Raw genomic sequence first — 27284 nt, forward strand, 5'->3', positions numbered from 1 at the left:
TTTGCAGACATGAAATGATTTCAACTTGGTTGCCATCATGAGAAGATAAAAGTTACGGTTGACTATCTTTTCTGTAATCTTTGTTTCTGATCTTTGCAAGACATTAAAACACTGACAACAAAACTGATATTTTAATATTGTCCATTCTCTATGATTTTAATATAAATTGTGCACATAGGACAACAAAAAGTAGTGAAGTGAAGATTAGCTTTTTATGGAGACTAGCGGGACACTCAGCGATTCGCTGGTACCCGCTAGATGAGTAAATGGGAGCATTCACTAAAACAGGAGGAATCACTGAACAGGGAGAATCATTGAAAAGGTAAATTTTGTTTATCCGAGTCTGACCAACATTAGGCCTACGTTTTATTTTAGCTTCTTTCTTTTTAGTTTCTTCTACATGGGCCAATTTTGTTCCATTTAAAAAAAAATGTTTTTTTTTTTTTATTTATTCAATCCTGCTCCTGTTATTTTCTAAATCTGTCCTTTCTTACATTTCCTTTTAGCTTCTTTTTATTTGCTGCTTAGCTTGTCATTTCCGCTTTTTTTTTTTCATGTTTATTTAATTCTGGCCTCAGTTTAATATCGTATCGTTGCGCTACGCGAGCGGCTTGGCGTTAGATACGCCCATGCGGCATGGCTAGCTTAGCAACTGACTACTTTTCTTTGTTTACCTAGGATAGCAACCGAGCAAATTTTCACTGATTTTGAGGCCAATTCTTGACCGTTTTCAATCACATTTTCGCATTACCGTCACGGTATATGCCTCGATCTCCCGTATGAATTTGGCGACATTTGGATCAAAACTGACAGAGCCTTTATACACATACATAGATACATAGCTAGATAGATAGATACATACAACATTCCCCTATTTATAGTAAGATGGGATTGGAAGACTGCCCAGTGGCCAGGAATGATGCAAGATAGAGAAGAAACATGTGGCTATCAAGCAAAAACACATTTATGTTCAGTTTTATTGGCACCTGATATGAATTTGGTGAAAAGTGTGAATTTATATTCATCTTATTTACTTGCAACACTGAATCATTAAAAAAACAAAACAAAAAATCAAACATGTAATGATAAAAGAAAAATAAGATAATTTTGTGATCCACAGCTAGCCTCGCCCCCACCCCCTCCCCCTCCCCATTTTCTCTAAAAAAATTTTATACCACTAGACTGGAAACCTCTTGCTACATGCTTATGTACAAAAAATATCTTGCAGATTAATTCGTTTAGCAAAAATATGGTCATAAATGTCAAATTTGAATTACGGAAGTGGCACACCAGAATGCAATTATAACACAGTAGCCTATGGAGCAGTATAATACACATAATCATGCATAAATCACAAAAAAAGCAAATTCAGAATAAGAAATTTTGGGAATAAGCTTTTTTTCTCGTGGATATCTACTGAAAAATATAAAAAGAGGATGCTAGAATCACAAAATTCTTGTCATAAAATAATGTCATTTTGGTCCATTTTGTGGGTACTAAATTTGGTAGACTCAGCAGTAGGTTCAGGCCAACAATTTAATTGGAGAATTAATTCTCATAGAGAATCTTATAGATTTCATTTGTAAGAATTGGCATAAAGTCTCACAAAGTTGATTCCGACACTCGCATACTCCCCACACACGCACCCCAAATTGCAACAGTATGGATTGTGCGAGGCCCTCTATTATAATAGTTCTGTTAATTTGGTTAACTAACAACTATAGAGGGCCCACACTAATAAAATAAAAAAATAAATTTTGGATTTATAACTGGTATAAACAGGTATGATTATTTATTCAGGATGTGTGTCCCCTTTTGGTTTATCCTGCTGCCCTCTTCCACTTAGGGTAAGTAGGTGCGGCAAATTCCGCCCATTGTCCAAAAACTCACTTCAAATTCCCCTCCTATCAACAAAAATTCCACCCCATCAGCCCAAATCCTCCCAAAATCCAGAGAATTCTGTGCGGTGCCCTGTCCAATTTTTGCAAATGACTCAGCCCGACTTTTACACAAATCACAAATGGTTTCTTGCTACAGGCATGGGCATCAATCCGGCAGGGGACATTTTCTTTTGGCAAAATGATTTCAGCCAAGGCCCATTATTTGACTGAAGCACTGCAGTCCAATCTCTTATCGGGCCATGCGGACCAAATATTGGCCTGATGATAAGTGAAAACCTGGTGCATTATGTGTTATTCTGCATTGAATGTTTGAACTTGCTAAAATGGTGACAAATCCTAGTAAGAGCATATTAAAATTAAGGTGCCAGAGCATTAACAATTGAAGTTGTAAGGACGGTGTGTGGGGTAGGTCCAACGGTGTGGTGATTGAAATCTGGTGTGTGTGTACTCACCATTAAAATCATATTCTATTACCCCCACGAGTGGGCCATGACCCATTATTCAAAATCGTGCACTGTGATTTGTTGAAACGCGTCACGTGAAAGACCATTAATTAGCAATAAAGTGGCCAGGGCAACAAACTTTATGTTCTTCTCGCATCATAGCGCACAGCAAAGTGCGATGCAGTATATTAGCGTCATTACGCATTCTACGCAAAGCATTACGCTTGGTTACGCTGCTCTGCAATACTCGCTATCACTTACGCTTTTACGCTGAGGCGCTCCACCTTGAGGTAAACAAGTTGTAATATTTGGGCAAAAAATATGATATTTTCTCTTTAAATCACACTATTTTGTGGTAATAGAATAGAAATAAAGGGTGCAGCATAAATTTATCCTTTATTTCTCAAATGCAGAATGAGGTCCACATTTGCAGGTATTTACAAACGAGTGTATGTGTGCTTGAACAGCAAACATAATTAAACATTTTTAAAAACATTTGCAAAAGTTACAAAATGTTTTTTAAAAAAAGGCCAGTCATTAAAGTTTAGAAAAACATTTTAAAAGCTTTAAAATATCAACAATGATGTTAAAAGCTTTGAAAATGTTTAAAAAAATTCTTTTGGGAACACTAAATAATATTTGTGTGTCACCTTTTGCTTTTGAAAGTTAACATTTTATAACCTTATGCAACACCTACCGGCACCTTTATGCTACCAAACTGCTGTCACCTAACGATTCTAGTTACATTACTTGTCACTCTGACCCCATATTTTAGAAGATGCCATGTTTTTAACTTTTGTCACCTAAACCAATGGCAGCTCAGTGGCATTAATTGCAGGAAAATACAGCACTAATAAAGTTTTTTGGAATTAAAAAAATATTAACCTGTTTTGCCAAATGAAACATAGCTAAATCCTAATCCTTATAGTAAGTTTTAATTGGCAATAAAAGTCAGATTTTAATATTTGGCCAATTTTTGGAAATAAGGGCCAAAACATGCGCGTATGCGCTTTTAGGGTGTTCATATTCTGTGACAATCAAACCCAAAGACTTGTACTAAGAATAATTTAAATTTATGCATTCTAACTTTTCGAAACACATTTTTAATATTTTTTATAACCTATTAAATATCAAAATTATGAACAAAGTTAAAGCCTATTCTCAAAATTTGAATGCTTAAGCCAAGTCTTTGAATTTTGTGACCAATTGTAAAAAAAAGTTGCAAAATTGCATGTTTTTGGCCAATTTTCCTCAAATGACAAAAAATATTAAAATTTGACTTTTATTGGCAGTTAAACTAAATAAAGGATTTTAACCCTGGATATTTTTTAATAAATGAGTTCTGTATTTTGAATAGGGAGTAGATCAACATATCGGGCAACCGGGTAAAATCTGCATGCTGCCACCAGCGCGGGGACAAATGGGGTCTAAATACCAATCCTTCCTTGAAGCATTAAAATGGTCAACTCATTTGTGGGTGATATGGGGGCTTCCACCCCTGCTGGCTATAGTGTCACTGACCCAAACATCACATTTTCAGTATAGTACTATAATCAGAATGACACTATTTTAAGATGAACAGTTATCTATTGGCAACAAGTGAACAACTTCCCTCTTTGTGAGTGCACAAGCTGAAATGCCCCCAAAGAACCAAAAAAAGACCACATAAAATGACACTCAAAGACCCCTCTATAAAATTGAAAGATCTTTTTCATTGTGATCGATGCACAGAGTAAACTTGTCACCAAAAGACCCTAAAAAGCTTTAAAAAGGGTTGTGGGAAAGGGTCGTTTCACCTGACATCACAGACCATGCAGACTGCATTTCAGCAGTGGAGCTCAGTGGTGGCACCAGGAATTTTAGTCATGGGGACAAAGTGAATTTCGGAGGGGGGGGGGGGCAAAATCAACAAACTTATAGCATTTAGGCAAGACTAGTATAGTAAGTTTTTAGAAATGGTCCTCTGTACAAGCCAAAGTCCAGGCTAGTATTTCTAATAATGCATCATTTCAATCATTTTACAAAAATAATTCTTTTAGTTTTATAATAAGTTGTTTATTGTGATTTGAGCATGGTGCTGCGTGACTTGTTCTTTCATATATCTGTCATGTTACACAACAAATTGAAAACCCAAGCCTGCAAGTTTTGTGCTACTAGCTGATTCAATGTTATACCATACAGGCATGTTTGTGGGGAGGATTGGGTACATGGGTCACATTTGGGTGCGATGTCAAATCCATCCAAAAGTCCACTTTCAAATTTTGTGAGTTCAAATGCTTCACATGCCTTTAAAATGTCAAAGAATATTCACATTAAGTCAACATTTGCATGGTAAAAGTCTCGGGTGAAGTAAAATAAACCCTACAACTTGCACCTGTGCCAAAACAAATCCTGCTTTTGCCTTGTCAGTGTTTAATACACATTTTACAAAACATGCATTTTAAGGTGTATTATGCAAATCAAGTTTTGGCGATATATATCATGGCATCAGAGATGGGCTGCTAAACATGATCAGCATCCCTCCCTCAAAATTCACAAAGGTCCACTAGCCTTTTGCTATTTTTTTTTATAATTGGCATCTGAAGGTCCACTTTTTGGGGGGTGATATGGCATTCCCAAAGTTTTAAAAAAAGGGTACTACAGGGGTCATAGGACTGGTCATGTCCATATAAAATTGCCAAGATCACCACAATGCACTTTTCATGAAAAGGGTCCACTTATTAGAAGTCCTGCACTCTTCAAACTATTCCTGTGTACAGGTATCTGCCACTTTCAAAAAAGTGATCACCAGCTTATTTGATATTTTGCGTAACATTAATTGAACGGGTAACTTTGATGGGTAAAAATATGCTACTTTTCCAACAGTATGGCATACTGGTGAAAGTTTTGATATTGTTTCGGCACAAGTAGACTATTTTGCCTTGTAAGCAAAGCAAAAAGGGGGCATATATACCTTGTTCTTCATGATGATGTTGATGTATGTAGTCCCCGTGATGTAGTCTTTGACCCTTAAAGGCTGAATTCATATTTAATTTATTTCCATCAAAATCACACACATATACACCAGCAACTTTTTTTAATAAGAACAAGATGAGGGAGGTGCAACTAAAAGCAAAAGCCTGAGAAAACACCTGGGAGAAACGTTGCACCACCTGACATGAATTTGCATGGAGGTGGACCATCAGTATCATCAGTCTGATGATTTCAGGTTTCATTTCTACTGCATATGGAACATAAAATAGTGAAATACGGATAAAAAGTGCAGACTGTCATGATGTGTCTAAAGTTTGAAAAAGCAAGATGATAGGCTATAATGGACCGAGGAACTTGAAAAGTTTGTATGCACACTGCAGCAATGATACACTAACTAATGTGTGGAAGATATTACAGAGCACAGGAGCTAATTTTAGGCATTTACAACTTGAGTGATAGTGCTACATGTAGGACTCTTTCAGCTTTCTCATGGCTTTTCTCTTCAAGTGAACTTTTGTAATAAGTTACTAAAATAATACTCTTTCATATTTGTGTTGGATATTTTTCCGATTTGTGCAATGGAAGGGAAAAAGAATCCAAGAACTTTTCAATGAACAATTCTTTGGTCTAAGTGTGATGCTATGTTCAACTTTTTTTGCTTTTCAGAAGTTTTTACCTGGTATGTGGTAGTGGCACTCCATGTATGGCTAGACTGGCTGGATGTTTTGAAAGTTTATCAAAGCCAAAGTATTTTTATAAAGAAGGAAATACACATATGCTACCATATATAGATGAACCATGATCTTATAAGAAACTTATTAAGTTCAATTAAAAAAGTCTTTAGAATCACCAAGTGCCCTTGTTATTGTATATGATGATAAAAATAATAATTATTCAAAAATCAAAATTGCGGAAGTTTCAAATGTTTGTCCAATGCTCAAAAGCTTGACACAGATTCCCCATTTATCCTTATCACTAGTACACATTATTCATGGTCATGTGACCATACGTTGGGAAAATGTCACATACATTTCCAGTCTGGGCTATTTTTAGAAACTGTAGCGTTGCATATCCTTCTAATTATATTTATTATGTATTGAGTACTCCAGCCCTAGTGTTCACTATTATATAGTGATAACCAATGAGAGTTACATGTAATGACTTGTCATTAGCACTGGTGGGACTAAAAAAATCCTAATCCCAATCTCCCACAAATCCCTTTGTTCCACTTTTCATGATTTTGAGGTTCCTATCAACCCCTCCAAATATGACCTTTGTGTTCAGGGTGGGTCATATGATCTTATTTGCATATCATGCAGCAGTTATTCTTTTGTCTTGTCTGTGGAGCTCAAAACACTGATCACGTGACCAACCAAATACAAGTTGCTGCACAATTCCCAAGGGGACATAATCTCATTTGCATATGAAAACACCCAGCAGCGGCGTAGTAATATATTTGTATCAGATAAAAAATAGTACCTAGTCTTAGTGTTGGGTCGGGTGTGCTGTAACAGGACCGTTCCTGGAATGAGCGATACTCCCACTGAATCAGTGGGAGGGTGTGAACTTATTGGAACAGCTTATCAATAAGCTTCAATATATCCATGCCCATATGTAGTAGGAATTGACTCCTAGGAATTTAATGCATTATTTTTTCTCTTAGTGGAAAAAAAGAGTAATATGCAAGACATTTTATAATAAATATCTTTAACAGTCATGTTTTATTATATATTATGTCCTTGAAAAAATAAATTGTAAAATATAATAAAAATGATGAAATATTGTATCATGTTGGTCTTATATAGATCACGTGACATGACTATCAAAAGGGATCTTCTTGAATTACACAGTTGTATAAATTAAAATACTAAAAATGTCAAATACCAGCAATGAATAAAGGATTTGAAATTGGCAAAACAGATGAAGTACTGAATTAAAAGATTTCAATAAAAAACATTGATTTTGATATTAATGTTCTGTAAATATAAATGGAAAAAAGTAAAAAGTATGTTACATAAAATTAGCATAAAGTAAAAGAAGTAAAGCAATCATAGTGGTTTGAGTATTCATTAGTACAGTTATGCTCAAATGTTTTTGTGTAATGCTTGGGGAACATACACAAAAATGTTTTTAAACATTTTATAAACATGTTTTGGTGTTGGTCAAAACATTTTAATAACAAGTTCTGGACTGTAGAAATTAATGGTCATAAAACATTTTTTAATGTTTTTTATGTAAAAACATAATTTTATCTTAAATATGTTGTCATAATGTTGTTGTAACTATGTTTTTGCAAACATTTTTGTAAAATATTTTGTCAACTTTTAAAAACAGTATGTCAGAATGTTTGCATCAAGTTTCAGAAACTTTTTCTAAGTATTATTAAAATGTTTTAAACCCTTTTACATAACTTGACATTTTGCTGGGATGTCAAGTTATGTTACTGGTATGCTATGTAATATTGTCAAAATATATGTTATGTTGTGTGTATTATATAAATTATGTTATGTTAATTTTTAATTTGGATTATGAATTCCTTCCCCCCCCCCCTCGGCCTGCCAAAATTATTTGCCCCCCCCTTCCGCATGCCAAATTTTTGGGATCCCAATTTACAAACATTTAATGGTCTAGATACATGTTGCAAGTGCAGCGAGCTGGAAAATTTGCATATTTAAGTGTTTCCGTACTGTTTTCCTAAGCCTTTTTAGAGCGTTTTATTTAAAAGGCAGCCCATGAATGTGTGCCAAAAATTGCTTGCCCCCCCCTCTCGGCTCGCTAAAATTTTCTTGCCCAAACCCACTTTTAATTTTACCCTCCCCACAGGGCTCATAATTATTGCACAGCCCCATAGTGGAAAGTTGAGTATGGGATTTAGGGTGCTTAAGTCAGGCTCTTCGGTACAACTTTGGTTCTCAATTTGATGAGGTGTTTTTAAGGTCTCCAAAAATCTGGCAAAAGTTCAAAAATCATCATTGTTTTAGAAATTTTTTCCAGAATTGGGCATTTTCTAAAATTAGTTCATTTTAAAGTCCATTTTTCACAAAATATGGTATATTTCTGGGATGTTTTTGGAATCCCCAGCTTCACATCCTTACCAATTCAAAATCAAGGACCCCAGGCTCCTGACCCAAGGGCAACATTGTTATTTTTCTAGTTTATTAAAAAGTTTTAGCTTCTCTATATATTCTTTATTTAATTGCAGTCAAATCTATTTGTTGTGAAGTGTTAATTGTCCATAACCAATTAACCATCATTAAATGTTTTCATTCAAAATCAGTTTTCTGCAACAAATAGCGCAATTATATTAGTATTCTACACAGTGGCGGTGCCACGGGTGAGGGGGGCAAGCCAGTCAGAACTCTTTCCCCCTGTTTCCCCCCCAGTAAGCCCAAAATTACGAAAATTTCAACTTTTTGCTGCAATTTTATGCAAAAATTTGTTGATTTGGGCCTCCCCCCCTGAAATTCACTTTGCCCCCTCAATGCCCTCCCACCCCCGAAAAAATTTCTGGCGCCGCCACTGAATCAAATTTTAAGAGTTCTTCAAGCCAGTTTTCATGCTTGTACTTAGATAGGAAAAACTTAAAAAAACAAAATAAATCTTAACATATCCCCGGAACATATATCGCTCCACATTACACTGCCTAAAAATCACATTACACTATTCAAAATCCTGGTTCAAAATAGTGCCCAAAATCTCATTTGGGTTTTTTTAGGTCTGTACAGCTGGCTATACTTTCAATGGAATATCATGCTGAACCTGTATTGAACTGTATAGTGTACTGCAGAGTCAGAGGAAAAGTGTTTTGATTCTGAATCATACATGTGTTTGAAAAAACAAATTTGAAGTATTAGATTCATTGCCCTGTTGTGTAATCACTGCAGTGAAAACTCATGAATGTAAAATTGTTACTCGACACTTGTGGAGACAATATAAAATAATAGGGCCCGTGATAAACAAATAAACAAAAGTTTACAGTGCAAAATACTTTACATTGGTTGAACTGGAATATAAACTATAAACTTTCTTCCCTGACATCTTCAGAACTTCAGGGAAATTTGTATTAGGGGCCTACATGATAAATGGGAATGTGCTTTCAGAACAAAAGTAAACAAGCGATGAAACTAATTGAACATTTTTAATTGCCATTGGGAAAGTGTCAATTTCCCATTAAATTTGAAGTTTTTCTTTCAAATTAAAGTGCTTATTGTGCAGATTTGTTCATTTCAGAAATTGATGCGCTGAATACATAGTTCATCATGACACTCATTGATGACTTGTCGAAGAAAGGCTAAGAAAAGTTAATAAGTGACTGTGATGTGTGTATAGACAATTGGAGAAATATTGAATATCAGTATTGGTGATGTCATCAATAAAATCCACAGTATTGATCAGTAAACAATTTTGTTTACCCTTAATGTTTAGGGATGCAATGACATACATAATGTGGTGAAGAACACATGATGTGAACAGGTATGATGTATGATAGTGCAAGCTGTGTGGATTGGCCAGGTGGTAGATCACGTGGTACGCCGGCCGGATATGTACAAGGAGGTTGTTTACTAGTAAACAATTTGTTGTGTTTAGCCCTGTTCGGTAAAACGGGCAACCCCTACGGTAAACATCTATTTGAAACCCTTCGCCATTTTTTGCGGAAATTGGGGCCCTTTCGGACAATACGCAGCTTAAAAAAATCGAGAATCGGATTGTCAGATAATCACATAGTACAGACGCCACATTGAAAAGGGATGATTTTAGGGTGATTTTACGGTAGCAGAGATGTATTTTCCCTTGTGTTGTTGAACCGGCGGGTTTTGTTGTGTGTGAAACGGAAGAGGATTCGTCAGCGCGTGTGCAAGGGCAAACTCGTCACCATTGGCCGAAGCATTTGAATAGCCTACGTCTCGGGTACTCCTGAGGTCAATCTACAACCTAGTCGCACTTGGTAAAAGTTGCACGGTGAGTTTATCAATTTTCTACAAAATCTATGAGGTTACCATCACTTCAAAGCTCTGTCAAATGCGAACTTCAGTCAAATGAATACCATGTTTTGCGAAAGTCTTGAAAATGGTGCTTAAAATCGCGCCATCTCGTGGGAAGTTACACTCTTCTTGGATGCGTAAGCACTATGACCTTCGTAATGAGAATTACATGTTTTACTGAATGAAAATACTTATCAAAGTTTGGTGTAACGAAAGCTTTGAACTACGAAATGTCCACCTTCAGAAACTCTGGATTTCTATACATTATGTGGTGCTAGATGATGGTTTCATTGCGCGATTTGAGTTAACAATCCGAGAGTGAAATTTTATGGTGAGTTCTGATCTGCTCAATTCTCCCTAGTTGTAATTGTTCATGTTTCATACGCACATAAGATACGAAGGGGTTCCCCCATTCATCGGGATTCCCACTAACCGGCTTGTTTTTATCATGGATCGGGGATTTCTTGCCAAACATGGCAGTTCACGTGTTAAACTACTCTTTTGTGCCCAAAATGAAATGTTCAAGATATTCTGAAAGTGCAAGTTTAGTGGTAAAATCGCGATAGTTATTGCGAAGTCACAGACGGCGGCGAACATAGCGTGAGTATCGCAGTGCGTACTGCATGCATGCCGCGTACAGATTTGTTTTCAGTGTGTGACACGTGTGTGCATGTACCGTCGGGTTGAGTATATCACGGTGTGTGGTATGTGTATCTCACGGGTTGTGTTGCTATTCATATTGTGTTACTGTGTATAAACTTTTATTAGAGAAAACTTGAAGATTTTTATACTGGGAAGTTAATGAAACGAGTCTTGGACTTGGTATTTTATAAGAGTGTTTACATCTAGATCTAGGTACAAAACAAAAAGGTAAACATAAAATCAAACCATCCAATTCCAATCCATCCATGCAAAGTTACAAACCTTCTTAAAGCTTGCTTTAACTTAAGTTTAGTGCTGCCTTAGCTACATTTTTTACATGGTTAAACACATTTGCTAGCCTAAATTGTCAGCCCAAACACATGTTTATTTTACATACAAAATTAATAATAAGGTAGTAGTGAAAGGAAACCTGCATAAAGATGTTGTCTATACTTCACTTGACCCCAATATATAAATTGGTTTTTGTGATGTGAGAATCGCACATGTAGAATTTTCGAGGGATTTTAACCAAATTTATGGTAGATATTGAAAAGCTGCTCATGCGCATTTTTTTGGGGGCGTTGAGGACACAAGCCACAAGTGCCCCGGGGTAAAAGAAGCGGCGGAAGAAAGAATTATTAAAGAAAAAAGTGCGTAAAAATTCTGAAAAAGGTTTAAAAAATAGGAGCATATTATACATAAACAATTTTGGGTCGCTGAATGCCTACCCTTTTTTTTGCTCTTCACTTTTTCAAATCATCAAAATTTTTTTTGGGGTCAACCTTTTCGGGCTGTTGATGAAGGGGGTAAAGTTATTGTTATTCAAGGTTGGAACCAGAGAATAACTGCTATTAAAAACAAACAAACAAACAACTACAAGTTCTGGGGTTTTTGCTGGATGAAGTTGTACATTTTAAATACTTTTGCTTCTATTGAACTCTAGCAATGCATGTTAATTCAATATGTCCCAGGCCGTTCAAGCAACTGTTTTTTAAATAGTAGTTTTTCTCTGGTTCCAACCTTGAATAACAAGAAATTTAGGGTCTATAACTTTTTTTTGCGTTCTTTTCGGGAATCACGATTTTTTGCAATTTAACCGTGGTGCATTTTTTGGCTTCCCAAATCGCGTTTTTTCGGTACTCTGGGTTCGATTTACTTTGAAAAACTTGCATAGCAATTTTTAGCGAAAATATTATTTAGGTGGTGTTCTTATAATATTAGCATATGTTTACATTGTAAAATATTGCTATACAAGCTGATATTTGTGTAGCAGGTTGTCCAAAATGGCGAGCATTTTGCTCCACGACTCAAGTTAAATCGAACCCTGCCGGTGCTTACTATAATTTATAGCCTACGTCCCCGTATCCTACTATCGCTCAAACTTACGAAGGAAACCTTCACGAATTCTCTCGCCTTGCGATCCTACATCAGTGCCATCACTATAATAGTCCGAGGTACTCGCACCTCCATCACTACGATTTGCACTGGCCTTCTCCATACGAAGGTCTGAGGCACACAAGCCTATATCTGGTCCAGGGTACACAGTATCAAATTTAATAAACAAAATATCACTTCTTTACCCCTGGTTCTTACCGTTCCTCACGTGAAGATAAGACATAAACAAAATATATTTGGTGCATGTGTGAAATTTTTGGGTACATTTGAAGACTGTAAAATGACCAAATTTGTGACTGTAGCGATCGTCACCAGAACAAAAATTAATGTCTCATAGAGATAACACGGTGGCCATGGCATAGTGGTGAAGAAATTTCATTTTTTTGCTGTGAAGTGCAGATTTATTTTAATGAAGAAAAGAGATGCAGGAAATCTTCATAGTGTTATTTTTAAGGATTATATCACAAAACTGAACATGTGAGTATTTATATGCAGGGTGAACCTTTGAAACTGCGACATGAGTTCATGGTTTGGCTGCCTCTGTGTGCCCCGCTTTTTGCAATACTACGGAAGTCATGGCCCTATGGCGAGGAAGGAACCAATAGGGCCATGATGTGTTGGGCTATGCCATTACCAGTTGAAATAAAAAGTTTCAAAAAACAACTTTCCTCAAAACAACATGAAATAATAACAAAATTACTAACATTGTTAACGTTGGTTTAGATGTGTTGCAGCAGCTCACCGTTACTGACGAAACCACATTGAGATTGAGAACATTCTCTTATTACCCGTTAATCCGTTATTGACAATTTTGTTCGATTTATGTCAACCAAAAGGAAATTTTCAGACCACTGTATCTGGGGAGTAAAACGCATGAGTTGACCAAAATCCAGCTCCTGGTTGCCTCAAAATCACAAAGATCACTATCAGGCATGCATGCGTATTCATGACCAGGTGGTGGCCGCATTGCATTCTCTAAATTCAGTACATTTTCATCGTCAACTGTGTAATTGAATGGGATTATTTTGAAATTTTAAAACGCTTGAAATATCACAAACAAATAGGCCTATGTTGATAAATAATATAAATTTATACAAGCTAAAACCGTTGGGGTTCGATAATGAACCCCATAAAACTAACCGACTATATTGGAAAATGCCATACGGCCGGGGGGTTTCACAAGTTGCCGGCTCGATCATGTCATCCGCCGCCTGTTCATGACGTCAGTATCAAGCTGCTCATTAAGTATTCATGAACCCGACCACATGCAGGCCCATAACCAGGATTTATTTGGGGGGGAGGCTGATTTAGAAAAAGTGGACCTTTTTTTCAAAATTTTGACCTTTTTGGACTAGGGGAGGGTGGCGGATTTTGAAAAGGTGAACTTTTTTCCAAACTTCTAAGCTTGGAGATTTCTACAAATTTGTCCAAAGGTAACCAAAGGGTTGGGGATCTCATTTTTAACTATCACTAAATGTTTGGAATTGAGGTCCGCTAAAAACTTCTAGACAATTTCAGGACTGTAATTGGTGTACATGTACATGTCACATTTTGAATAGTGAGTGAGAAGTGACCAAATTAGCTGTCAGCACAAGTGTTGGGTCCAACTTACTCAGAATACTCAGTTGGCATGACAGGTCACAAAAACACTTCTGTTGCAGACGTATTCACAGAAAGTGAACTTTTTGATTTACAAGTTTGTGTTTCAATTACAATTGCTCTGTATGTAGTACGGTATTCTGATCTTTGATGGAAACTGGTACAGTTTTGTTTGCAAGAGGACAAAGCTAAAGAAAACCAGCAAAGAAAAAAATCAATGAGTCTTTATCTTTTGGTCAAAATTTCTCAATGTTCTGTGTTGTTCGATTTACTTTGAAAATTTTTGTGTAGCAGGTTGTCCAAAATGGGAAGCATTTTGCTCCACGACACCAGTTAAATCGAACCCTGGTTGCAGATGCACATTTTTTTCGTTGCGAACATACAAATTGAAATATTTCAGTTTGTATGTCCGCAACAATGAATTTCTTAAGGGATGTAAAATCAAGACACCTCATGCAGAGAAAGTCAGTTTACAACTTTCAAAATTTATGCAAAGAGGTGGTTTAAGGGGGTACTACACCCCTGGCCATTTTTTTGCCTATTTTTGAATTTTTCTCAAAAATTATAGCGCATTGGTGACAAGTAAAATATGTATATTATAGGGGCAAGGACTACAACTACTGCACTGAAATTTCAGCAACTCAAGGCAAGTAGTTATTGATTTATTGATCAAATAGTGGTTTTCCCTCATTTTTGACTGTAACTCCACAACAGTTGTCTGTGCTGAAATAAAACTTTCAGTGCAGTAGTTGTAGTCCTTCACATTTCACATTTGTAGGGTACAGGGTGAAAAATAAACTTGCTCTGATTTTCTTGAAATTGGCAACAAATACCACACCAAATAAAATTCCCAAAACCATAACCTACATGTAGAGCTGCTAAGAATATGCAATTGTGTTATTTTTTAGGTTTTGCATTTTTGGTGGTGGGAAATCATAGATTTGTGTGTTTTTTGGAAAATCTGGGTGCATTTTTTGGCCTACAAAATTGCTAAATATTCTTAGCAGTCCTACCATAACCCCGTACCACCTGTACCCTAAGATCCATGTATCATCCTTCACTGAAAAGCAGGCTGGGAAATAAGCCTGGTCCAACATGAAGATAAAAAAAAAGTAGCCCCTGGTCCGGCGCTTCTTTTTTCCCAGCCTGATTGAGTGAGGTATCAAAATGTACACAACAAATTTTCCCATCCATTGAATAGCCCCTGGTTCATTGAAAATAGCCCCTGGTTCCCTGTAGCCCCTGGTCCGGCGCTTCTTATTTCCCAGCCTGCTCAAAAGGTTATTATTAATCTGTTCATTTACAAGTTTTCCTGCTTTTGCAGGAATTCCTGCTTTTTGATGTCCAAATTCCTGCACTTTTCTTTATTTTCAGCCCGTTTTGGAGGCTTTGATCTAATTTCACTCACTTTTCAGGCTTTTTCCTTCAGGTCACCTTGCATCCCTGATATTCCTTTTTATCTCGCTCGCTCGCTCTTTCTTTTTTTCTTTCTCCTTTCTTTCTCCCTTCATTACTTTAGCTTCCTTCCTTCCTTTCTCCCGTACCGTTCCATTTGTATAGTCTTCGTAATTATCCCATCACGTAACCTAAACCATAATCCTGTACCTGTAACCTCATTGATACCTTTTTTTGTTCCTTTTTTCCGTATATTGCGTCCACTGTTATCTGGCATGCTAGTTGGTCTATGCCCCTGTGTGTGCGCATCAAGTGGCGCCTTCAAAATTGGGGTGCAAAACTCATTTTGTCTACATACTAATGTTAGAGCAGGTCACACTTATTCAATGTAGTTTTCAATGTTTTTATTTCAATGTCAATGGTCAATGCTTTTTGAATATCGAACTTTAGTAAAATATTGGGATTGGCAAAAATTGGTTTGCATACTGGTCGATGTTGTAAAACCAGTATCGGATCACATACTGGTCGATGTTGTAAAATCAGTATCGGTGAACAAAATAATTATTTTGTTTATTCCTCAAAACTGAGTTTGGAAGAATGAATGTTTGGCAGGTTTAAGTTATTGAGGGTTTCAGAGATGGATTAACTACTTGAAGATCGCACCTGATAAAATTTGCCGTGTTGCTGATTTAAGGACGATTCAACTCAAACGTACCGGGGTTTTTTCCTACGGCTCTGGATCGTACAACACTAATATAAAGCGTTGTTCTATCAAATCTCCTTCATTATTTGATTGAGCTTTTATAATACGGTACCTGACTAGCATCCACAATTGTGTACAGTGTGAGTGTATGTGTGTATTTCTTATGAAAAAAAGTTTTTGTGTGTGCCATTTTTGCAAATAAATGCAAGCAAGCTGTATACTAAGTATGTGAGCCTGTGACATCACCAGAAAGTTTTTAAAAAAATTTACAAGTACAAGGATTCCTTACTCTCCACAGTCAAGGTCTCCAGTTTGACTTGGGGATTTGGACTTCGATGTGTGGTGGAGCTGACAGTATTAAACTGGTGTAAATCTAGATGTAACCATTGGAAAGATATGTCTGAATGGATGATATTATGGTAGAACATTCACATCATACCAGTCGGTGTTCCTTGGTGTCACAAAATTACACTCGCTGCAGCTGAAGAAATAAATATAAAATTTATGCTATTTTGAACCAGTGGGAAAGCAGTATCTTTTTGGAAAATTTGGCTTTGTGTCCCTCAAAGTTCTTTTCTGTTCAAGTCCCTTCCTGCTCGATCATGGTCTGGTCACCAGAAAGTTAGCATTATTGACTATTGTACACTGTGCTTTGAAATGATTAATTATTTTAGAATTATTATCCCCCCATGTGGCAGAATGTGCTGGCCAAAATTAATGAGAAAATTACAAAAGTTGAAAATCAGATCCCATTGTGAAGCCTTGAATTATGAAACCTATATAAAGAATAGGGTCTATGGACACACATCATGAGGTCACATGGACGGACACCAAACCTGCCCTTGGAAAAAGGCTATACGAAGCTTCCTAGAGTTGCTGGAAAGGAGGATTTCGTTAACCCATAGTAAGGAAGTCAATACTTCCTTTTATAAACACAATTATTATTATAGATCTTGAAAATAATTATTTTATGGGGAAAGAAGGAATATAATGTAAATAATGAAGAAAAGACATGAAAATCAGGGTTTTGTACAATTTTATAGTAATTGTTAATTTGTCTTAATTGATCAATGTTGATCTCCCACTGTTGATTTGGTTGTTGTTTGCTCTGATCAGTTTCAATTCACTGACTGAACATAGGGTGTGGTGTGCTAATACATGTGCATGGTTGATAGTTAACAAAGATGGCTGAACCTAATCTCCCAACACGGTAAAAAAAATTGAGTTACCCATGATGCTTTGCACTCACTCACTCAATCCTAACGCTGTGCGTATGTCACTTCCTCAACTCTGCTGTCAGTCAATGTGGCGCTGCTATGGCAGCCACTGTAATGTTTATGCATAAGTAGAGTTGATATGCCACACTGGCAGTAGCCAATCACAGGCTACTTATGCTGAACTGATCATGCTCCGCCTCAGTGATTGCATTGATTGACCTTTGACCTGGATTGTTTATTGATCAGCAAGGTGACCTCAGTCAACTGGAGCCGAAAGGCACTAGAAGTCTGAGAACCTGCAGGGTCATGTGACTTGATCAGTGTGGGTTGTTTGGAAGGGCAGCTGTGACATAAAAGGCAATAGAACACATCTAAAGTCAATAAATGCAATGCTGACGTCACAATATCATATGCAGTCCCTCCTTAGGGCTTAGCTTAGTGAGCATACCAATCAATATATAATTGATAATTCTTATATTGGCTATCTCTTTCTAACACATCACTGACCAAAAATAATTTGAAGACTTTCATAAGACACACTCAGCACATCACTCTTATTCACTGTTTTTACTTAATTTTCATAATATGCATGCTACCCCTCATTCAAATTCTGACGTATATTAATGTGTACATTTTGTTTACTCAGTGAGGAGCGTCATATCATTCTAACAATTTTCTCCATTGACATGTGTGAATTTTCCATTTGGGTCAAGCATTTACTTAATTTTTAAAAATGATCGGAAAATTAGCCTGATTAGTGTTCAGGTGGGATGGGGCATGTATTTATGAGTTTGCAAGGAGGAAATGCCAATTACAGATTTAAAGCAAGTTCAAGGCGTCATTATGAACGGACCCTTGGTAAATTTAATTTGAACCAAATAACGGTTTCCCACATCACACTCAATGTGATACAGCTAGGACATGTAATCAGTGTACACTAACTACAATAATGTGAAGGAATATCAGATGCTAAAATAAATCTAATTTTAGTTTTATTTTAAAATATGTTTCTAAATAGCAAGAATTTATGCTGGTACTGATGAATTCATTTAATCACATTCACATTATTATTTTATTTTCATTTTGGTTACTCCTCACATGATGTGCACAATGTACATTGAAAGGAGCCACAGAAACTGCCATTTTAAGTGTTGGTAAAATTGCCGATCAAATTTAAGAGCTCCTAAGAACTGCAAGGTAGACAAGCTCAGCGCAGCTTGAGTTTGGCTTGTGCGTGTGCGTACAATATGCACCAGGCATGAGTGATGCGGTCTGCTGTTTAAATTCTAGTTTCACCATACAACCGTATTTTGTTAAAGCCAACTGATAGAATGGGAGGAAAGGGCAACTGATTATGCAAGAGATGCCGACACTGATCTTGCAATATATTAGGTTTTTAAAAATCAAATAAACTTAGCTGTGCGACAGATTTTAGCTGTGACATGATCTGCTCAAAAAGCGGCCATTATTCAAAATGCAGCATGCACATTTATGTACAAATTTAATGTACCTTATTGTCTGTGATAGATGCTTCCCTCTAATAAATCCCTCCCCCCTCCATAATTTCTTTCATTGAAAGAGAGACTGCAAAATCAGTTTCCACGCTATATCGTTTTTTAGTAAGCTTAAAACTAGTATCTTTGCTGGTTGCGATAAATTGCTTGGACAAAACCTATTCTGCATGTAACTTCTATTCAGGTCATTGTCAAATTATGGTAGAAGATCACATTCCTATTTTGTGATTTTAAAGCTCGTCACTGAAAATTTGCTTCTGCAGTAATATGTATACAAACTTTTCGAAAAATTGCACCACCCTGGACCCCAGGCCCGGGTTTTAAAAGACAATACGTTACAGTTTTTAAAATTCTTCAAAGTTAGGAAAGAAACTTTTGAGCATATATATTAATGGGTGTGAAGATTCTTTTGCAGTGTAGTGCTGAGCACATGTGGGCATGCAAAAAGGTATAGGAATTACTTCATCAACTATCAACATCACAAATTCCTCATTTACCACAAAAAGTAGATGCTCAGTCCATGGGACATCTTCATCAACCGACTTATCCACATTTCACCTAAAAAAAATTCAGAAAATGTTCAAAAGCAGTACTGTATCTTGTGCACTGCAAATACAACAATATGATTCCATGTCATTGTGAATATTCACCATAAAAATGATGCAATTTTTTGTAATTATAATAATAGCAGTATTGCGAAGACCCATGTAATGTGAGGTCCCCAAAACCCCTGTGGCCCGCGTGCCATCCGTGTTCCCGCTTTGGTATGATGCGACGGTGTGTTATCCCTGTGCAGGACTTAAACCTATTTCATGTGCTGACTTGCTGATAACAAAATGTTGTATTATGGGATAAATTATCTGTGTGCTGATCGAGAATCAATCTTTATTTTGTTTTCAGTCAGAATGTACACTTTACACTTGCAGCTTGAATTGAATGCCATGAGTAAAATCCACATTTTATTACAGACTGACATTGACAAACTAGATTAGTCCCACTCATGTCCTGTTCTCCGCATATTTTTTATTTTCATGGACAGGAAATGATAGTTTTTGCCAAATTTATATTAAAAGAAAAAATGAAGACCTTTGTTTCAATAATTATTGTGTCTCATTAATTAGGCATCTGTGACTGAGACACGGTAGAACAAAATCCAAGATTTGCTTGATGATATGTCACAAAATTCATTCAATCGTAGTTGTACCATCATTTTTGAAATGATGTGCAAGTTTTTGCACAAACCTGGAATGATACATTGTACGTACCGGTATACAGTTTGTCCACTTTCACTTTGAAGTATGAAGTAAGGTACGTACATTTTGCGTACAAGTGTATCGTGCGTTGCGTATTAAGACGCTCATGCATTTGTATGCGGCTAGCAGCGTGTTAATTCCTTTTGACATTACGGTGCGCCGAAATTGTGTAATTTACTGCATACCTCGTATTTCGAAGTGGACACACTGTAGTGCCTTGATAAAGAGGCAACTTACTATGAGAATTCATGTTTTTATATAGCATCCGTAAGCATTATACTTAATGAGACATGCAAAATATGTTTTCTTATTCTGACAGGGATTGAGTTCAAAAGGCGTGCGAGTGCGAACGCACACCTTAAATCACCTGTCCGAGTGCGATTTATAGCACACCTCAATTCCTAAACTTCTTACCGAGTGCAATTTAATAGCACACCTGACAGCCTGCCTTTTTTACATACCAGTATCCAGAAGTGCAATTGTTATTTTCAAAACTCAATCCCTGTTCTTCAGCTCGATTTGTACAACTATGAATAAAGTGCACTGAATAACAAGTTACACAATGACAGTGTGTGTTCATTCATCATCAAAAGTCATTTTCATTCTAGGAATTTCAATAAATTCTGTGTATACAATGTACCTAAACTTAGTTCACTTCAAGTATGGTAGTGAACATATTGTACATGTAGGTGCAAATAATTGAATCGCTGCGTAAAGTTAATCGCGCAGAGTGTAGACGTTATATGTGAAAGGGCGGTTTGTCTCCATGCTTGCAGTAGGCAGTGACATCACTACCAAATGTGAGGTGAACCAAAGCACATATTAAATCAATTTAGTTAATTAATTAGTGTACATGAACCACAGTTTTAAGGAATGTTGGCTTACTTCTGGTTGTACCACCCTAAAAATAGAATGATTGTGAAACCCTAAATTTTCATAGTATGAAATGCCTGCTTTATCATGACTGATAGTGACGAGATAATAAATTGTGTTTTAAAATATCTATCAGTCATGGTCTCATGGATCATACAAATAATTAAACCTGTGTAGCAAATATTACAGTACAAATGCAATGCTGATGTACTGACCTTTTCAATTCTTTGGTTATTTTTAGTTCAGATTTGACCTCAACTTGTTGTAGAATCCTCGCATAAAAACATGTTAAAAATTGGCCTACATGTTTGTTTGCTGGACATAATAATTTATTAATGTTGTTTTAGAGCTTGAGTGAAAATTATATTAAGTGTCCAAAGGTTGTTTTTGGGCAATCAAGTGGATAATTATACTTTTACAGTTATCATGATTTCTAAGGAGATTATACATACGTACAGATCTACATTTTGTAGCTCCATGATGCTAATTCCATCTTGATCAATTTGTTAAATTGTTAAAAAAAACAATACATTAAAAGTTCACTTCCAACTGATCCTTACAAAATCAAAAACAGTCAATTTGTTTAGAAGCCGCATTGTCATTGTAGTTTATTGTTTACCTGGCTGCAATGTCAAAGAATCCCATAAAAATTCAGGAAAATTTGTTCTAGATGTCTTGCGGAATTCATACAATGTAGTGGCCGAAAGTTAATGATCAACCTTTAGAAAAACAAACAATGCTGAGCTATATATCTATTCATGTTACTGTTCTGTACACAAATGTATAATGTGAACAAGTAGATGCCAGCCTTACAGTTACAGAATGTATTGTTAATGTTAGCTCTTTACTGTAATTTTCCTATACCATACTTAGTCTTATTATTGTCCCTTGGCTGCCAGTTGCAATTTCGACAATACCAGATAGGGGAAGGAGCAAGAGCATAACGAAGCCTTAATACTCACTCATGGTGTACATGCGTGCCTTGTGACAGATTTAATGAGAAGAATAGCATTTTGTTAAAAAGGGAGGCCCCTTATGGGTGACTCATGCAGTTTACCTCAAAATGTGCACACAAAAAATACTATGTCCCCTGTGAGGTCATAAAAGAACACAATTATTGTATAATGAACACATTTTGGCATCTATGAACAAGTTTGTAAGTCATCCCTTACTATACTATCTGTATCATATTTATGGTAGGGATCATCATGTGTTTTTTTCCCTGAATTTTTGGAAGTCCATTTACGACTCCAAAACAAAATCTGCATATTTTATTTTAGGCACAAGGTGAGAATTTCTGTGATAATCTCGGATTCTCAAAAAGATTTGCATGAACAAATTCAATTTTTGATTTTCAATTTCTCAATCTGTAGCTATTTTTGAGAGTCAAATGATTCTTGCAAAATTTCTTAGTTGTAAGGATCACTATGTACTTGTCTTGGCTCTGGTGTGGCTTGTCTATTTATCACCCTCCTCCACTCCAGTTTCCCTATGCTGTGTTGTCAAGTCTTGCCATCTGGTAGGTGGTCAACCTGGTAGCCTAGTCTTTTTGCCTTTACAGGCTTGGAGAGGAAACATGACCAAATTATTCATCCGTCGTTGGACTATTTCTTCTCAATGAATGGTCTTAGTTATGATCAACGTCTTGAGATGTCTTGGTTCAACTCTCATCGCGGACGAAATTTCCACTGCCTGATGAGAATGCCTATTTACAATGTATGTCTAGAAATTATGGTTACGATGAATAAAACTCGATAGTCGCCAATCTTTAACATAGTGTTTCTATTTTTTGTTCTCATTCATTTTCCAGATTGGCAACTTTTATGAGTGTACGATAAGGCTTTGTGCAAGATGGCAGATGATTTGCCTGAAGGGGAGGCGACAGGACCCTTAAAAGTGACTCGACCGCCTTCACCACAGAAAACTAATAGGTAAGAACACCGAATTTATCCTACTGAGGTATCATCAGGGTTGTAGCGAATTTTTAGTGCTAGGTCACAGCAGAAAAACGTACCTTCCCATGTAGCCTGTGTGCGTAGATCCCGCATGGAACCCGCCATTGAAAACCTACACAGGTCGCCTGTGTTTAGAGGTAGCGTACTTCGTACTGTAACATGCTCACTCAGTATTCTCTTCACATTATTGATCCTCATATTAAACTGGGTACCATAACATACCAAGAGCACCATCCTTTAGCATTATTAGACGAAGAAAAAGTAAATGGATACCAGCCTAGATATTCCTAACGGTTTTTCCCCGTCAGTCTCTACTGCAGCTAGTTTGACCTGCTCACCACGGCTTGCGTGGCGTGAGCGGAATCAAGCCAGCAGTAGAAGAGACGGCCATGTGCGATAATTACGCAAGCTCTGGGTATTAGTATTTTGTAAACACGGGAATATGCCCCTATCATCACAGTGATTTCAACACAAACTCACTTCAACTGGCCAACTGCCAATACCGTAAATCTCGATCAATTTGCTGTGATTTTCTTTGAAATTCGTCATCTATGATTCTTAAAAGAGGAACACAATCATGACAATATAGTGGGGTATATACAGAGGAAGAATTGAGTGCTAACATTTTTCATTACAATTCGTATGTATCTTGTTTTTCCATGATTATGCATAGAACATCAGCTACAGGTACTACTGTAGGTCAGCGTATTAAAATGCCATTTATTTGAACATCCTTGCCCTAAAAACATCACAAAACATGCTGAAATCAACACAAATACAGTCTATTCAATATTTTGAGTCAGCTGAGATCATCCAAACTCAGTGCTGATGATTGCAGGCAGAACACGGAGGTGTTTTACCACGGGTGTTTTGCTGGTAGGCCTATGTGGTATATAATACAGCGTGGGTCAGTTGTATTGTACCTTGCTTAGGTCTACTCACGGTCGATGGCTATGTGCAACTGAATGGTCACGTGACTATATCTGGAGATTTTATACCCATCCTTTATCGCAAAGCATGATGGAAGGAGCTTTCGTCTGCTGTGGTGCTAGGTGGTATTTGAGGGAATTTTTCGTGAAATTGACTATTTTATTGAAAATTGCTTAAATTTGGCCAAATTCTATGAGATTTTGCAATTTTTGACACTTGAGTGCTGGAGCTTTAATTTGGTATCAGTGGTGGGCTCTAAATCGTGAGTGCTGGGCTCTGCCGCCCGCCACCTCCCACCATAGCTACATCCCTGGGTATCATAGTTAAGGCTTGGCTGTTCTTCAAAAGTTTCTTCAAATGTAAAAAGTGGAAACTGGTCAACTGGATTTCCCCACTAATTGTAGTGGACAATGGTCGTACATCTTCCCTGATACGTAGATGTAGGCACTTGCATGTAGATGTGATTTGCATGACAAGATACTGGGTAGAATTTGTCTCCCATCGCACGAATCATCTTGGCTCATCACAAGAATTTGGATTCTTGCAGAAGGATTTTGGTTGGATTGACAACACAAAGTAAACATTAGCATATGTTTACCATCTGAATAGAGTAATTAAAACATTAACTCATAATCATAACATGCAAAAAGAAGTCTGATTTTCAGGTGAAATCCATTATTTCTCCACTAATTTATTATTCTCTTTGGGGTTAGGGCAAGGATTTTGAGTTAAGCAACTTAGGTTAGTTGGGCTTGGTTTTATATCATGCAATTGTCATTGATTTACTTATGGTGCTGTTCATAGATTTAGAGAGAACATGATCATGGATTTGATTACTTCAACTAGCGGAAACACTGTACATATTGGTCTGATCTATTCTCAATGGACAAAGATAATTATTTTAATTTGCCTACTTAAAAAATTGAATTTGTAACTTTTTCTAATTTCGGCTATAGATTTTATACGCTGTTATTTTAATCCCCATGCATTTTGATCAGATCACCAATATGCTGCTATCAATTCCTTTGTCACTGCCTCTTTTCCATTAGTTTATGGCACCTAGGTGATGATGTATGTCATTGGAAATCAATAAATGATTATCAATTTATCAAAGTGAAATACCAGTACATAATTTGCATCAAAATCACTGTGTATTCTAAACAGGCCCTTTGTCTGGTTCGATGTGCACTACATGTATGTTGGGAAGAGATCAAATTTCAGTGGAAGTATGCTGGTGTAACTTGGTCAAACAAATACATTGTTCACAACCATTGGGCATTTAAACCCTCAGGCTATGAATTTTGTTGAAGTGAAAAATCTTTTCCTTGGATTCATTGATATGTAAATGAGATGCTCTGTATCTTGGTGTATGGGCTTGACCTTTGACTTAAGCTGTACATGGGATTGTACTGATAAGCAAGAAGCTACATTTTTATTGTCGTCCAAGGTCATTCCGTTGTTAACAAAGGGTCAGTTTTTCAAGAGTTATTTTAGTAATTATTCATTTATTTTGTACATGTGTGTTTATGTATACACCTTGTTTGTGCTGGTCAAGGTCAATTGATATGCTTTGTAGGATACATACATACAGGTACGTACATTACATACATGTAGGTGTAAGCAGTATTTATTTATTTATTGTAGCACTCAGTTAAGCCTACAATGTGTGGGGGTGGATGCGTGCTTGGGGGTGTGGGCATCTGTGTGTAATGTATTGCAGTTTCAGGAGAACAGAGTGAGAACATTGCTAGAGTCTTTCCAAGATGGCTACCTAGTACCTACACTACAGAAATGTGAATTGGTTTTAAGCTTTTTAAAATAATGCGTGGGTGGTGTGTCGGGTGTGCACATGTGTGTCTCAATCTTTCTGTGTGTTTGTTTGTGTATGGTATTTGGTAGTGTTACACATGGGTAGGCATTGACAACAGGATCAATAATACTTCTGATAAATGTTCTGTTTGTAATCAAAATGGGTCCTGCACAATGTTGTGTGGCACTCAGGATATACTGCAGTTCAGTCTCCACACATACAATGTAGTACATTATATAATAGTTCTGCATTATGTGCGCAATGAATGTTTGGTTCATGTGCAGTACATATTTCTTTATGGAGGAGAGTACATGGAGCCAGGTCACATGAATGTTAATACTAGTACTAGTAGTATTTATTATAGTGCTCAGTATGAGCTTTGCTGGTGTGCATGTGGAACAAATTATTGGGTAACGCGACAGCACTCGGCGGGCAGTGGTGCTGCAGAATGCAGGTGTCTTAATATTCATTAGTATTTGATTTTGTATGCATACATAATACATATAGCACAGCATCCTTCACCGATTCATCATTTAGTAATTAGTTTAATGATGCCAGATATTTGTTGATATAATTAATAAAATGTTCCAAGGTTGGTAAACATTAATTTATATAAAATTGTAATAGTAATAGGACTTGCAGATCACAGTTAACATAGCTGAAATTTGATGAAAAGAGTAGCTTGGCTACCACGCTGTGTGAGTACATGTTACATACATTATCAATAAATATGAAAAAGAAATTGAAATGGGATCAAAGGCTCACTCGTGTTAAACTCCATTTTGAAGGAAATTGTATTTCCTGTGTTCTGTGACTAGAGGGTTTCTTGCTCTCTGGTTATCTGTATCGACATGTGTGTAGGTTGAAAAAATGAATACTAAATATTATAATTAGCTTTTATAACTAAAATGATACAACTCTTCATGTAAATGCAAATTTACTGTAAGTACATTTTTTGTATGTTACATAATATTGGCTCTAGAGGCTGTAAAAAAGGTAATAAGGATTTTAAGGGAAGGTCAAGAAGAGTTGAAAAGCTATCTATACATGTAGAGTCATATGAATCCGGATGAATCTTATGCTATACTATTATGTATCACTTCCAAGTGATGGTTTTCTGAAGCAAAGTGGTTTATTTTATTTTCCTTTTTTCCCTTTTCCTGTTACAGTAATACCCATAATGCTCTAGAAGATGGTGCAATGGCCCACACGGGTAGTGTGAAACGGGTACGGAGTGTTGATGGGGACGAACCAGAAGCAACTTCAAATTCAGCATCTTCACCAAAAAGGTATTTTATTATGTTTGTAATTTTGCTATATTGTATCGGCGAGGGATAGAGGATGCCATTGGGGCAGAGCATTGTGCTAAAACATGCATGCAATCATGCCTTGAAATAAGCAGACTGGAACCAGGAGCAATTTGTTTCTGAACATTGCTCCTGGTTCACTGGGATTTTACAAGAACCAGGAGCAATTTCTGAAGAAACAAGAGCAATTTTCAAATGGTAAACCCTTTTGTGCATACAATACAGCATACCAGCACTCCTGCATCAAGTGCAAAACTGGAACCAGCAGCAATTTGTTTTAGAAAATTGCTCCTGGTCCATGTGAATTTTAAAAGAACCAGGTGCAATTGGTGGCCTTACGAGAGCAAATTTGCTCCCAGCGCCTGCTTATTTCAAGGCTTGCATGCAATGTG

The 27284-nt window shown here is 36.7% G+C and overlaps 1 protein-coding gene across 1 annotated transcript in view; it reads left to right on the plus strand.

Moving 5' to 3' along the window:
• The first annotated feature begins 9886 nt into the window (after positions 1-9886).
• Positions 9887-27284, plus strand: part of LOC140158538 (transcriptional repressor p66-beta-like) — a 30034-nt gene continuing 12636 nt past the window's right edge. The window contains 3 exon segments of the mRNA XM_072181660.1: positions 9887-10276; positions 22701-22821; positions 26755-26874. Of these exon segments, the coding sequence (XP_072037761.1) occupies positions 22742-22821; positions 26755-26874 (200 nt within the window). The 5' untranslated portion in view covers positions 9887-10276; positions 22701-22741.

The sequence above is a fragment of the Amphiura filiformis genome, chromosome 8, assembly GCF_039555335.1.
Source record: "Amphiura filiformis chromosome 8, Afil_fr2py, whole genome shotgun sequence".
In the NCBI taxonomy this organism is placed as follows: Eukaryota; Metazoa; Echinodermata; class Ophiuroidea; order Amphilepidida; family Amphiuridae; genus Amphiura; species Amphiura filiformis.